The sequence below is a fragment of the Dendrobates tinctorius genome, unplaced genomic scaffold (genome assembly GCF_039654945.1).
Source record: "Dendrobates tinctorius isolate UK_male_01 unplaced genomic scaffold, ASM3965494v1 ptg000319l, whole genome shotgun sequence".
NCBI classification, from domain to species: Eukaryota; Metazoa; Chordata; class Amphibia; order Anura; family Dendrobatidae; genus Dendrobates; species Dendrobates tinctorius.
The window spans coordinates 3,422,892-3,438,201 of NW_027361986.1; the positions used below are offsets into that span (position 1 = coordinate 3,422,892).

General features: G+C 45.0%; 1 protein-coding gene across 1 annotated transcript in view; it reads right to left on the minus strand.

The window, feature by feature from the left end:
• HDAC7 (histone deacetylase 7) overlaps positions 1-15,310 on the minus strand; it is a 51,319-nt gene that overhangs the window by 4,861 nt on the left and 31,148 nt on the right. The window contains exons 7-9 of the mRNA XM_073561438.1: positions 13,275-13,393; positions 13,034-13,167; positions 437-521 (exon numbers count right to left, since the gene is read on the minus strand). Of these exons, the coding sequence (XP_073417539.1) occupies positions 437-521; positions 13,034-13,167; positions 13,275-13,393 (338 nt within the window). The remainder of the gene's footprint in view (positions 1-436; positions 522-13,033; positions 13,168-13,274; positions 13,394-15,310) is intronic.

Here is a 15,310-nt window from a genome sequence, read left to right on the forward strand (position 1 = left end):
AAACCATGACATCCAGACCATCCTTGTCTCCGAGAAAGATCACTATATGGGAGGGGGGTGCGGTTTGAGTACTTATAGGATTCTGTTGAAAGGTTTCAGCAGTCCAAGCCAAGTTGGCTACCCAAGACATATTTTAGAGACCATTCTATAGCTGCTGATTTCTCATTAAATTCTGGTATTAATTGAAATGAGATCTCAGCAACATTTGTGACTGATTTATCATTCAGAGAGCCTTGTGACAAGCGCTTTGAAGTTATGTCTTCCAGATTTGTGTGTAGGAAAGTCCTTTTGCAGCTGCAAGTGCTTGCCACGCAATATAGTGCTGAGCACTGCGTGGCAGGATGCTTTCACTGTCGAGGTGCTCCCTTTCCCAACCCCCCACCCCATTCCAATCTCCCACCCCTATTCCAGCAATAAGAAAAAAAACAAGACTCACTCTGGACTTGAATGACAGTTTCTAGTGACTGAATAGCATTCTGATTTGGCCGTTGCCTTAAAATTTTTTCAGGGAGTGGATCCAACTGGAAATAGGAAATAGCACATCGCAATAAGCATCTACGCTAAATGAGACTATTTTACATGTATTTGGGGAAAACCCAACTTTATAGTTTAAGATTAACTTTAAATCACAAAACATATTATAATAGCAGTATAGTAATGCAAATTGAGATCAATAGGACTTCTGTAAACTACTGAATATAAAAATCCAACAACAACTTCTAGCCATGGTCCATCAAAGAGGCCAGATACCCCCAACAACAAGACCATTGGTACCATGTGATGGCCTATGGTGCACTTCCTAAAATATTGTGATATGTAGTGGAACCTTTATATTTCTAGTTTTTCCTAAACATCCTACATTCTCTGAAATATATGGCCATCTTATATTTGTTTTTTTGTTTGTTTTAGTTAGTATATGAAGAGATATATTGTTTGTAGACTGGTACAGTGGCATGTAAAAGGCACCTCTAGAAAAAAAAATGACTGTTATTGTGAACACTTGAGCAAGTTGAAGATGAAATGATCTCTAAAAGGGCTAAAGTTAAAGATGGCACATTTCTTTTGCATTTTAGGTAAAAAAAATAAATATACGGTTGGGGAAAATATGTATTTGGTCCCTTGCTTATTTGGTAAGTTTGCCCACTGACAAAGACCTGAACAGTCTATAATTTTAAGGGTAGGTTAATTTTAACATTGAGAGAGAGAATATCAAAAATAAAATCCCAAAAAAATCACACTGAATAAATTATATTCATTTGCATTTTGCAGTGAGAAATAAGTATTTGATCCCCTACCAACCAGTTCTGGCTCCTACAAACCAGTTAGATGCTCCTAATCAACTCGTTACCTGCATTAAAGACAGCTGCTTTACATAGTCACCTTTATAAAAGATATAAAGTCCATAGACTCATTTAATCAGTCAGACTCCAACCTCTACAACATGGGCAAGACCAAAGAGCTTTATAAGGATGTCAGGGACAAGATCATAGACCTGCCCAAAGCTGGAATGGGCTACAAAGCCATAAGTAAGATGTTGGGTGAGAAGGAGACAACTGTTGGTGCAATAGTAAGGAAATGGAAGAAATACTAAATGACTGTCAATTGACATCTATCTGGGGCACCATGCAAAATCTCATCTTGTGGGGTATCTTTGATCATGAGGAAGGTGAGAGATCAGTCTAAAACTACATAGGGGGAACTTCTTAACGATCTCAAGGCAGCTGGGACCACAGTCACAAGTAAACCATTGGTAGCACATTAAGCCATAAAGGTTTAAAATCCTGCAGTGCTGGCAAGGTCCCCCTTCTCAAGAAGGCACATGTGCAGGCCCATCTGAAGTTTGCCAATGAACACCTGGATGATTGAGTGTTTGGGAGAAGGTGCTGTGGTCAGATGAGACAAAAATTGAGCTTTGGCATTAACTCAACTCGCCATGTTTGGAGGAAGAGAAATGCTGCCTATGACCCAAAGAACACCATCCCCACTATCAAGCATGTAGGTGGAATCATTATGTTTTGGTGGTGTTTCTCTGCTAAGGACACAAGACTACTTCACTGAATCAATGGATGGAGCCATGTACCATAAAATCCTGAGTGACAACCTCTTTCCCTCCGCCAGGACATTAAAAATGGGTCGTGGCTGGGTCTTCCAGCAAGACAATGACCAAAAACATATAGACGAGGCAACAAAGGAGTGGCTCAAAAAGAAGCACAGACCTTAATCCCATAGAAAACTTATGGAGGGAGTTGAAGCTCCGTGTTGTTAAGTGACAGCTTCAAAATCTTAATGATTTAGAGATGATCTGCAAAGAGGAGTGGACCAAAATTCCTCCTGACAAGTGTGCAAACCTCATCAACTACAAAAAATGTCTGACTGCTGTGCTTGCCAACAAGGGTTTTTCCACCAAGTTTTAAGTCTGGTTTGCCAGAGGGATCAAATACTGCATGGTTAGCACCTATATAACCAAAAAGAATACAGAGGCCTAATAATGGCACTTCCCGTACATAAACAATTCCTACAAAAAAATGGAAGTATACGCCCTATATTAATCATAAACCATCTTTATTAAATACATATAGTTAAAAATCGGACAATGGAGATACAAAGTGCAAAAAATAGGACTACTGATCACAATCACAAGTCAAGCTCTTATTTACCTTATTTTCAGTATAATGACAATAATTTGGAAAATGTTCAAAAAATTTTTTTCCCCTTAAAAATAAAAATATATAAATATATGTGACAAAAAAAAGTCTACAATCAACAATAATTTTTCCAAAAAACTGAAAATACAAATAGGTGTCTGCACAATGAGCAGAGAAAAATTCAAAAAAGAATCCAAACAGATATCAAACACAAAGTCTTTCTTAGCTGCAATGTAAATTAGTAACCATTTTATAGAAAAAATCCTTAAAATTATATTATATTATTTCTATAGCGCCGACATATTCCGCAGCACTTTACATTTCGGAGGGGATTTGTACAGACAATAGACATTACAGCATAACAATAATCACAAAGATTATAACAGATACCAAGAGGAATGAGGGCCCTGCTCGCAAGCTTACAGTCTATGTGGAAAGAGGTAGACACGAAAGGTGGGTGGTAACAGTTGCCCTGATTGTATGGACCAGCTGTTAAGCTTTATAAAGTGCAATAGTGCATAGCAGCATGGAAAGACTTTTTACACAATTATTGCAAATGCCATTTATTTAGACCATCAGTGGATTACAAAAATACGTATATTAATAAATATATTTTCCCCCACAGAAGAAGCTAAACGCGAAACGCGCGTCGGGGCATCAGGACTACCCACAGGTCAGGTATTATACATTTGATGTGAGTCTCTCCACAATGTTAGGTTCAGTTAGCTAAATCTCCATTAACCCACTCAAGCTGCTATGCACTATTTGCACTTTGCAGGCGTGTTTACTACTATGTACATTGATATCTAACTCATTGAACTTTGCTGCACTGTTTGGATACTACGTATTTTTGTAATCCACTGATGGACTAAATATATGGCATTTGCAATAATTGTGTAAAAAGTCTTTCCATGCTGCTATGCACTATTGCACTTTATAAAGCAGGGGTGGGGAATCTTTTTTCTGCCAAGGGCCATTTGGATATTTATACCATCCTTCTGGGGCGTACAACTCTGCCCACAAAGTACAGCCTCACTCTGGCACTGGTGTCAGGATGTACTCTTTCACTGCATGCCCTTTAGTGTTCAGTAGTGAACACTGCGTGTGTGTGCGCTAACAGAGCAAGAAGAAATTATTGAGCTGATGGCAATCAAAATACAGCTCCCTGCTCAAGAATGCGGTCCTTGAGAATCTGCCCGGGGGCCGGATAAAAGGTCATCGAGGGCCGTAAATGGCCCTGGGGCCTGAGGTTCCCCACCCCTGTTATAAAGCTTAACAGCTTATTAAGGATTTTTTCTATAAAATGGTTACTAATTTACATTGCAGCTAGGAAAGACTTTGTGTTTGATATCTGTTTGGATTCTTTTTTGAATTTTTCTCTGCTCATTGTGCAGACACCTATTTGTATTTTCAGTTTTTTGGAAAAATTATTGTTGATTGTAGACTTTTTTTAGTCACATATATTTATATATTTTTAAGGGAAAAACAGGATTTTTGGGTTGCTTACCGTAAAATCTGTTTCTCGGAGCCTTCATTGGGGGACACAGAGACCTTGGGTGTATGCTGCTGCCACTAGGAGGCTGACACTATGCACAAAAAAAGATAGCTCCTCCTCCGCAGTGTACACCCCACCGACCGGCAGAGAATTCCTCAGTTAGTGAGAAAGCAGTAGGAGAAGTAACAGAATAGGTTGACAACATAAACAACTCAACTGTAACCATTCAACCAAAGTAAGAACAGGAGCTGTAAAACATGGGAGGGTGCCGTGTCCCCCAATGAAGGCTCCGAGAAACAGATTTTACGGTAAGCCACCCAAAAATCCTGTTTTCTCGTTCGCCTTATTGGGGGACACAGAGACCTTGGGACGTCCCAAAGCAGTCCCTGGGGTGGGAAACAAACTTCTATCAGGCCAGCGGACTCACCACCGCGGCCTGCAGAATCCGTCTACCTAGGCTGGCGTCCGCCGAAGCGTAGGTGTGGACTCTGTAGAATTTCACAAACGTGTGAACCGATGACCATGTTGCAGCTTTGCAAAGCTGCAGTGCGGAAGCTCTGTGACGCACCGCCCAGGAGGCACCCACTGCTCGAGTAGAGTGGGCCCTGATACCCTGAGGGGATCCGCGACGTTTAACACGGTAGGCTTCCAGGATAGCCGATCTGATCCAGCGAGCAATGGTGGCTTTTGACGCCGGGTGACCTTTCCGCGCTCCATCAGGGATAATGAAAAGAGACTCTGTCTTTCGCAAGGAAGTCGTCCTAGACAGATAGACTCTTACCGCCCTAACCAGGTCCAGCTTGTTCAAGGTCCGCTCTCGGGGATGAGTTGGATTCGGACAAAAGGACGGGAGCACGATATCCTCGTTGAGGTGAAACGAGGACACCACCTTCGGAAGGAATGAGGGCGGAGGCCGCAGAACTACCTTATCCTGGTGGAGAACCAGAAAGGGAGAGCGGCACGAAAGAGCTGCCAATTCCGACACGCGCCGGACGGAGGTGATGGCCACCAGAAAGGCTACCTTCCAAGAAAGGAGAGAAAGGGAAATATCCCAGAGGGGTTCAAAGGGCGGACCTTGCAGAACCTCAAGAACCAGATTAAGATCCCATGGATCCACGGGCGCCCGGTACGGCGGGACCGTGTGAGCCACGCCCTGAAGAAAGGTCCTAACCTGAGGACGGGAAGCCAACGTTTTCTGAAACAGAATGGACAGCGCCGAAACTTGACCCTTCAGGGAACTGAGGGCAAGCCCCGCATCCAATCCTGCCTGAAGAAACGCTAGGACTGAAGGGAGCGAAAAGGACATGGGCGCGACGTCATTGGTCTCACACCAAGTGAAATAGGCCTTCCAAGTACGGTAGTAAATCTTGGAAGATGATGGCTTTCTGGATCGGATCATGGTCTGAATTACGTGGTCGGAAAATCCTGCTCGTTTCAGAACCTCGGTCTCAACAGCCACGCCGTTAAATTGAGCGGCCGAGAATTGGGGTGGCAAATCGGACCCTGAGACAGCAGATCTGTTCTGTCTGGAAGCTTCCAGGGGGCGTCCGCGAGAAGGTTGACAATGTCCGCGAACCAAGACCTTCTGGGCCAATTCGGGGCGATGAGAATGACCGGAAGTCCTTCTGCCTTGATCTTCTTCAACAGCTTGGGAAGAAGAGGCAGAGGAGGGAACAGGTAGGGAAGTTCGAACTGGGACCAAGGAACGGCCAGGGCGTCGGCGCCCACTGCCAGAGGGTCCCGAGACCTGGACACGAATTGTGGGACTTTCCTGTTGAGGCGAGACGCCATGAGGTCTACATCCGGGGTTCCCCACCGAAGGCAGAGCAGATGAAACACTTCCGGATGTAGGGACCATTCTCCCGCCGCGAGACCCTCGCGGCTGAGAAAATCGGTGGCCCAGTTGTCTACGCCGGGAATGTGAACCGCGGAAATTGTCGGGACGGAAATCTCCGCCCAACGAAGAATCTTGGACACCTCCGCCAGGGCTGAAACACTCCGTGTTCCCCCTTGGCGGTTGACATATGCCACCGCTGTGGCGTTGTCTGTCTGAATCCGTACAGGCAGTCCCTTGAGGAGCCTTTCCCAGTGGACCAGAGCAAGATGGATCACTCGAATCTCCAGAACGTTGATCGGTAGCGCTGATTCCCGATCCGACCATCGACCCTGAACAGTGTGGTTGTGGAACACAGCACCCCAACCGAGGAGACTGGCATCTGTGGTTACTATCTGCCAGTGAATGGGAAGGAAGGATCGACCCGATAGAATGAGAGGTGACGACAACCACCAGTTGAGAGACCGCTTGATCCGGTAAGAAAGATGGACAGGGCGATCCAGGGACCGAGGCGACCTGTTCCACTTCGACAGAATGGCCTGCTGGAGAGGCCTGGCGTGAAATTGGGCAAAGGGAACTGCCTCTATCGCCGTGACCATCTTTCCCAGGACCCTCATGGCTGTACGGAGGGATGGGAATCGCGAGGTCTGCAGCGATCGTACTTCCTGCTGCAGAGAGAGAATCTTTTCTTGTGGGAGAAAGACCCTTGACCGACGAGTGTCGAACAGAAGACCTAGAAAGACCAGGCGTTGGGTAGGAACCAGACAGGACTTTTTCCTGTTGACGATCCACCCGAAATTGGAAAGTGTGTCCAGGACGATTGACAAACTTTGGTGAGCCTGTTGGAATGAGGGAGCCTTGATCAGAATATCGTCTAGGTACGGGAAAAGAACGAAGCCTCTGACTCTCAACAAAGCCATCAACGCAGCCATGATCTTCGTGAAGACTCTGGGAGCGGTGGCAAGACCGAAGGGCAGTGCGACAAACTGGTAATGGTGCTGTCGAATCGCAAAGCGCAGGAACTTCTGATGTCCGGAGAAAATTGGAACATGTAAATAGGCATCTTGGATGTCTATTGAGCACATGAATTCCTGCTCCTCCATGGAGGCGATGACCGAGCGAAGCGACTCCATGCGGAAGTGGCGAAGGCGGACCCTCTTGTTGAGCAGCTTGAGATCCAAGATGGGTCGAACTGCGCCGTCTTTTTTCGGCACTACAAACAGGTTCGAGTAGAACCCCGTGAAGCGCTCCGATTCGGGAACGGGCACAATCACACCGGAACTGAGGAGAGCGGCGATAGCTGTAGAGAACCCCGGGATCAAGGCTGGATCCTTTGGAGGCCGGGATTCGAAGAAACGATCCCGTGGGAGAGAGACGAACTCTATCTTGTATCCTGAGGATAAAACCTCCCTGACCCAGGCGTCCTCCACGGCGGCCAGCCAAACGTCCCTGAAGGAAAGAAGTCGACCTCCCAATTGGAAAGGCCCTTCGCACGCCCGATGATAGTCATGCTGAAGTAGACCGTCCAGATCTAGATCTGGACGGTCTGCCCTGGGAGGAGTGGGGTCGCCAGGAAGGAGTGGGTCTGAAGGAAACTTTCCTTCTCTCCTGGCGAGCCTGCGGTCTCTGTTGGCTGGAGGAGTTGTCCGCCGTATTGAAACGGCGGAAAGTCCGAAAGGGTCGAAACTGACGCCTTAGTGGGGGTCTGCGAGGCTTGGACTGAGGGAGGAGTGAACTCGTGCCTCCGGTGGCGTCCTTAATAATCTGGTCCAATTGGGACCCAAAGAGGCACACCCCCTGAAAAGGCAGGTTAGTGAGGGACTTTTTAGAAGACAAGTCCGCTTGCCATGCCTTTAGCCAAAGTGTACGTCGAATTGCAATAACGTTGCTTGACGCCTGAACTGCACAGGATGCAGCATCCAAGGAAGCGGAGAGAAGATAGTCCCCAGCATGGGAGATCTGATTGGCGAGATTGGTCAAATGCTCCGGTTGCGCCTTATCTAAGATGCCCTGCCGAAGGTCGTCTGCCCACGTGGCTATGGTCTTTGCTGTCCAGGATGAAGCAAAGATTGGACACACCGCCGCTGAAGCCGCTTCAAAGGCAGACTTCGCCAGGGATTCTATAATCCTGTCATTAGAATCCTTTAGGGACGCCACGCCTGAAAGCGGGAGAACCGTGTTATTGGATAGCCTGGACACGGGCGGATCGACCGAGGGAGAGGCCGACCAGTTGTCCGTGAGCTCCTTAGCAAATGGGTAGAGTATGCCGAGACGTTTTCCTCTTTGAAAGCGTCTGGTCGGATCCTCTCTTTCCTTGGTAAAAATTTTTTCAAACTGGGAATGGAAAGGAAAAACCCTGGAGGGAGTTTCTGCCCGTCTGAACGAAACCTCCTGATCTGAGGATTTCGCAGGGGAGTCAGCAATATCGAAGGTATGATGGATCGCAGCAATGAGGTCCTGCACTGTGACCTTCATGCTTGCATCCTGGTCTGAATCCAGCTCTAAAATCCCCTCAGATGACCTGTCCGAAAGCGCTTCCCCTGACTCGGGAGAGAAGGCCGAGAGGGAGACTGGTGAGAAGGGCTATGCGGTGAGATGGGACTAGGAGAGGATTCCGGCTGGGAATCTTGCCTGGGTCTTTTGTGACTACCGCTGGCTGATTCAGATGGAACAATTTGGGACCTGCTTGGCCCTGCTGAAGAGTCCAGGGGCAACTTATCAAGAACGGCCACCAGGGACTGAGACACCCTGGTGAGGTCTGCCACTGATTGAGATAGCGAGGAGGCCCAGCCAGGCATGGGGGGCTCACTCTCACCTGGGGCCGCAGATGGCTCCTGGACGGCGTCAGGCTGAATTGGATTGCTACAATCCAGGCAGAGGGGAGTGGACTGGCCTGAGGGAAGTTTGCGATTGCACGAAGAACATGCAAAGTACTTGATTAAAGTGCAGGGGGGGGGGGCGGTAGAGCGGGTACGATCAGACTTAGACATAGTGAAAAGCTGAGGTAATGCCGGAAGGTTGGGGGACAGAGGGCAGAGAAGGGTCAGTCTGCAGTGCAGAGCTACTCACGGTCCGGTGTCCCCAGAAGCGATGCTCTGCGACCTGTCAGTGGATGCAGGTCAGAGCGAAATCCGGCCGACAGACCTCCTGAAAAAAAACAGCTGGAGAAGATGCTGTCCAGTGAGGAGCTGGTGCCCGGCTAACAGGCTGGGAAAATGGCGCCGTCCTGAGAAAAAGCGCGCCTTAGGAGAGGAGGGAGGGCGGAGCACCACGCAGGGTTAACGATTCACCGCCCTCTAGCCAATAACAGGCTGGGCAGGTGAAGGACAGGCGGTGGGAGGGCCTGGGAAGAGAGGGAGAGAAGCCCGCTTAGAAGAAAGGGGCGGGGGGCGTGGCCGCGACGCAGCGGTAGGCCCGAACTGAAGCCGGGGCCTAAATTAGTTGCGGCGGCCGCCTGTCAAAAGGGGATCGGCGCGGAGGTCCGAAAAAGTGGGACGCCGCAGTCGCAAGTCGCTCCCAATGGGAAAAAACCCTGTGCTCCCTGTACCGAGAAAGGGGGGAGGGAAGGGGGGGATGCCCAGCAACATTGAGCTGCCTATAGCCTTGTGGCGACTGCGAGCGACTGCAGCGCCTACCCCTGTGACCATTGAAGAGGTGACCGTCGGGAATGGGCAGCCAGGTAAATAAATATGAAGCCGGGGCCTAATACTCACCCATCCACAATCCGTTACCTGTCTGAAGAAGTCTTGCGTCTCATCCAACCGACAGGCTCTGGTAGGCGAGTGGGAGGGAGACTGGCGACAAGGACCCCTGGAGTCGCTGGCACGTCTTGGTGTCGGCGTCCGTCTGGCTGGTCCTGCCGCGGAGAACTGCAAGGATACGGGGTGGCAGTACACGCTGTACTTGCAGACTCCATGTGGGAGTACAGATGTGACTTTTCACTCTGTATCCCTCCGTAGAACCTGAAAAGGAACGACGCACGACGAGGTAGATATGGGTCTAATAAAAGACCCGTGTCCACCTCCTACTGACACTAAGCTAAACTGAGGAATTCTCTGCCGGTCGGTGGGGTGTACACTGCGGAGGAGGAGCTATCTTTTTTTGTGCATAGTGTCAGCCTCCTAGTGGCAGCAGCATACACCCAAGGTCTCTGTGTCCCCCAATAAGGCGAACGAGAAAAAAATTTTTTGTGAACATTTTCCAAATTATTTTCATTATTATACTGAAACTAAGGTAAATAAGAGCTTGACTTTTGATCAGTAGTCCTATTTTTTGCACTTTGTATCTCCATTGTCAGATTTTTAACTATATGTTTTTAATAAAGATAGATGATTAATTAATATAGGGCGTATACTTCCATTTTTTGTAGGAATGGTTAGCACCTAGTAGCTCCCGCTCCCCCTTTTGCAAGTATCTCAGCTTAATCATATATGTCCCAAATGCAACATCAGAAATGCTAGACACTTCAAATGAAATATAACCATAGACAATTCCTAGCAGCTATGAGTATTGCTGCAAGAAACAAGGAGAGATTCTAGCTAACAAATAAGATAAAAAAAAAAAAAAAAAATAGGAGAGTTGCCTCAGGTCCCTGGATGAAGGCCTGCAATGAAACCGTACTAGCTTATAGAGAAATTCCAATGGGCTTTGTGAGCAGTGTAGTTGGTGTAGCATACATACATGGAAGAGACCTGCTAATATTATAAGTGCTTGCTGCCTACATTATGAAGTGACTTCCAATATAGCCGCCCCTATGAAATCACAAAAAGTGTTTGTGAATTATCCTATGCATTAATAAAATATATTGTTTATTTTAGATAGAATCTTTGTTTCTTGTGGCAATATTCATAGCTGCTAGGAATTGTCTATGGTTAAGTATAACCGCTTATAAACGCTTTTTGTAGCCAGACCAGAGACTTTCAATTCTTGTTTTAGGGATTTTTATCCATTTTTCCTTGGAAAATTTTTCCAGTTCTGTGAGATTCCTGGATTGTCTTGGATGGACTGCTACTTTGAGGTCTAGCCACAGATTTTCAAGTTCAGATCAGAGGACTGTGAGGGCCAATGTAAAACCTTTAGAATGCGCCTTTGGGGGTAATTTTTTATGGATTTTAACGTGTGTTTAGGATCATTATCCACTTGTAGAAGCCATCCTCTTTTCAATTTCAACTTTTTTACAGATGGTGTTATGCTTACACAAAGAATTTGCAGAAATTTCATTAAATCTATTCTTCTCTCTACCCGTGAAATGTTCCCCGTGTCATTGGCTGCAACATAACCCCAAATTATGATTGATTCACTCCGATGCTAAATGGTTGGTGAGATGCTCTTTTCCTGAAATTCTGTGCCCTTTTCTCTCTACACATACCTTTGATCATTGTGGTCAAAATGTTATATGTTAACCTCACCAGTTCACATGACGCATTTCCAAAATGCATCAGGTTCATTTAGATGATCTTTTGCATACTTTTGATGCTCAATTTTATGATGAGAACGCAAGAGAAGTTCTCTTCCAATGACTCTTCCATGAAGGCCATATTTGTGCAGGTGCCTCTGAACAGTAGAACAGTGTAACACAACTTCAGAGTCTGCTAAAGCTAAATCTTTATGAACGTCTTTTGCAGTCAAGCGGGGGGGTTCTGATTTACCTCTAACAATCCTACAAAGCAGCTCTCACTGAAATTTTGCTTGGTCTTCCAGACCTTATCTTGACCTCCACTGTTCCTGTTAACTGCCATTTCTTAATTATATTTGGAACTGAAAAAAGGGGAACTGGAAAACACTTTGCTATCTTTTTATAGCCTTCTCCTGCTTTGTGGGCCTCCAACATTTCCATTTTCAGAGTGCTAGGAAGCTCCCTAGAAGAACCCATGGATGCTGTTTTTTGGCACAATGTTAGAGGAGGCTGGAGTTTTATAAAGCTGGGAAATATGCATCACCTGGCCTTTCCTACGATGATAGTGAACAAGTCATTACCCTAACAGGCTAATTAAGGTCTACAACCTTGGTCAGTGTCCAAACTTTTACATTGATCCATCTTCCTTTTTGTAATTTTTAAAATGTACAAGGGGTATGTGTCATCTTTAACTTTAGAGAAAGGAAGCATTGATCCAGCGTCTAGTACACAATTCCAAGGTATATTTAAAATAATGAAGTCTTTATCTCCAAAGTTAAAATATAATCATAGCAAAAAATCTTTTTCTTTCTTGGTTGAACAAGCAGAAAAATGTATGTACAACCAAGAAAGAAAGATTTTTTTTGCTATGATTATATTTTAACTTTGGAGATAAAGACTTCGTTATTTTAAATATACCTTGGAATTGTGGACTAGAAGCTGGATCAATCCTTCCTTTCTCTGTTAACTAACGCCTGGCAGTGGCATGGATTACGAGCTTCCGTGCAGACTGTGCTACATTAAAGGGTGAGCTGCTTTTTCCCCTTTTTCATTTAATCTTTAACTTTAGGCCTTTTAGAGATCATTTCATCTTCAACTTGCTTAACTGTTCACAATAACAGTAATTTTGACAAGGGGTGCCAAAACTTTTACATGCCACTGTAAATACAAGTAAATAAAAGATTGTAGAAATATCAAATTTTTTTCAGCTAAAATAGAAATTAATATATGAGACAATGGAGAAGGAAGGAGACTCTCAGGTTAGGTTCCATAGGAATGACTAACCTCCACACCGGGGTTTACAAAGGACATGAAAAACAGACCTTTTTCGCCTATAGTCCCCAACTCACATCGCCGGGACCTATTCAATCTCCGGTACATTAACAGAAGTCATCTGACGTAATAAGAGTGCTTCAATATACCTCAACATTGACTCTATATGTGGTCCGACACATTGCCATTAATTTACCCGCTACTCAAATCAGTTCAATATCAGTCCATGTGTTATGTTACCGTTCCCTCATGCAGCAATTGAATTGCTTTGTTGGACAGAGGAGTAAAGAAGTGTATCAATACTGGATTTGTCAACATTTGCTTTTTCTTTTTGTGGCAGTGATAATATACAGTATATTTATTTTTTTTTCTTCTTCTTGAGCCGAATTTACCTCATTTCCTAGCAAAGCAGACACGCAGGCTTCAGAGGCATCACATATAGAGGTTAGATCATGACCACCTTCGAGGGCAAGCACTACACGTCCTTCAGCCAGGCTCATCAGTTGACGTGTCATGTGGCCAAAACCTGAGAATAAGTGCATAAAAAAAGAATAAACTTTCATCCCATATACAAAGTCCTGAAAATCAATATACATCTATAAAAACAAACTCAACACTACAATTTAAGCTTACACTTAGCTGTTACTTTATATCCTCCAAGAGGAGCTGGATGACCTTCGGCTGCATCAAATCCAGCAGAAACTAAGACCACATCTGGTGAAAACTCGTGAGCAATTGGCATCACCACCGTCCTGTAAAGAGTAAGATAGGCAGAATTCAGCACCAGAACAGGAATACCACATTACTGGAATAAACAAATTTACATAATCTCAGATTATTTTGTACATTAAAAGAAAATTTCAATTGTACAAGCAAAAAAAAAATAAAAAATAAAAACAATTGATTCCAAAAGAAAATGGTAGTCACAAAATTCCTTAACAGTAAAATAGTTCCTTTGCCTAGATCCTGGGAATTCAATTTTTCAGAGTGGAGCTACTAATAGCAGCATAAAGTGCCAGGAGGTACAGTCCTAAAATTCCTGAACAGCTATAAACTGCTTTGCATAAAACATGGTTTGTCAAACACCACATGTCAGGTTTCCCATATTTACCAAGTCTACCATACATTCACCATATTTCTAGGATCCCCATGTGTAAATAAGATTCAGGCTGATAGGTAATCTCCCCATTTTGTCAGAAGAATCCCCCAAATATAACTTCATTACTGGATGTCCTACCGCTGGTAGAAACTGTTCAGTTGTTCTACAGCACCAGTAGAGGGGAAACAAAGTAAAACTTGATGCCCATTTAAATCAATTGACTGTGTAATGAACAGATCTGTTGGGCCCTCCAAAGAGAAAGAAATGTGCTTGCTCTTCATTGAAGGGCTTCTCTCTATTAACAGAGAATGGCCTTTAAGGGTACTAGAACATAGTTTCCCATAGTAAATATATAAATAGTGCCAGATCATTTTAGTCTGATGTAAAGGAAGCGTTATCTATGGTGATCTATCTATGGTAAATCCAACCAAAATTATCTAGATAGGCCCATCTACTGTCTATGACCATCTTAAATACAGTATCCCTTAACAAGAACACTAGAGACTGTTGTGGAAAGAGGGTAAGAAATGGGGCGAGCCAATGAAAAATTGCATTGATACTTATACAGAACGACAGGGACCAAGAGTGGTGGGGAACATTCCAAAACCCATGCCTCAGACATCAAGAGAGCTTGTCTGGGAAGGTCTATAACTGTAAACGGATCTGTGAACAGCATTGCTAATTAGTGCACCCACTTCTCTGGTTTGATCCAAATAATTTAATGGGGTTCCCCACGACCGGACAATCCCAGCTTAATCAATTTAGGTCCCAAATTACAATTAATACAGTATACATACACCTCTTGCAGAGATGCCATTACAGCTATGTCAGTGCCACTGTTTCTGGAAGTTATGTGCCATTGTTATGTCAAGTGCAGGCTGCAACCAATAGGCGACCGCTTATCAGCTGCAGCTCATACATATTCTGTAAGAGCAGATGTCTATCTGCAGCAATGAGTGGACGCTCGTCAGCTGAAGCTCAGCAATATTCCGTAAGGGCAAATGTCCATCAGCTGCAGTGAGTGGACATTCATCAGCTGAAGCGCATCAATATTCCATATGAGCGGATGTCCATCAGCTGCAATGACTGAACACTCGTCAGCTGAAGCTCATCAATAGTCCGTAAGAGTGGATGTCCATCAGGTGCAGTGACTGGACACTCGCATCTGCAGCTCATCAATATTCCGTAAGAGCAGATGTCCATCAGCTGCAATGAATGGATGCTCCTCAGCTGCAGCTCATCAATATTCAGGTGGATAAAAAGAGTGACCACTCATTGGCCACAGCCGGTACATAACACAACAATATTACGCCAATGCCGTGAACAGTGACTTTGACATCACTTGAGCGTCACCACTGCAGGAGGCGAGCAAGCACTATTTTGATTAAGCGGGGGTTGTCCGGTAGCGGAAAACCTCTGTAAAGAGTACTTTACATCTGAAGATCATCATTAACAAGATAATTTAGTAAGGGAAAGCAATACATGAATTATGAATCTATAATATTATTTTGGGCAATTTTCTACAATTCTAATGCATTATATTCCTTTATATATTTTATCATGATTAGGA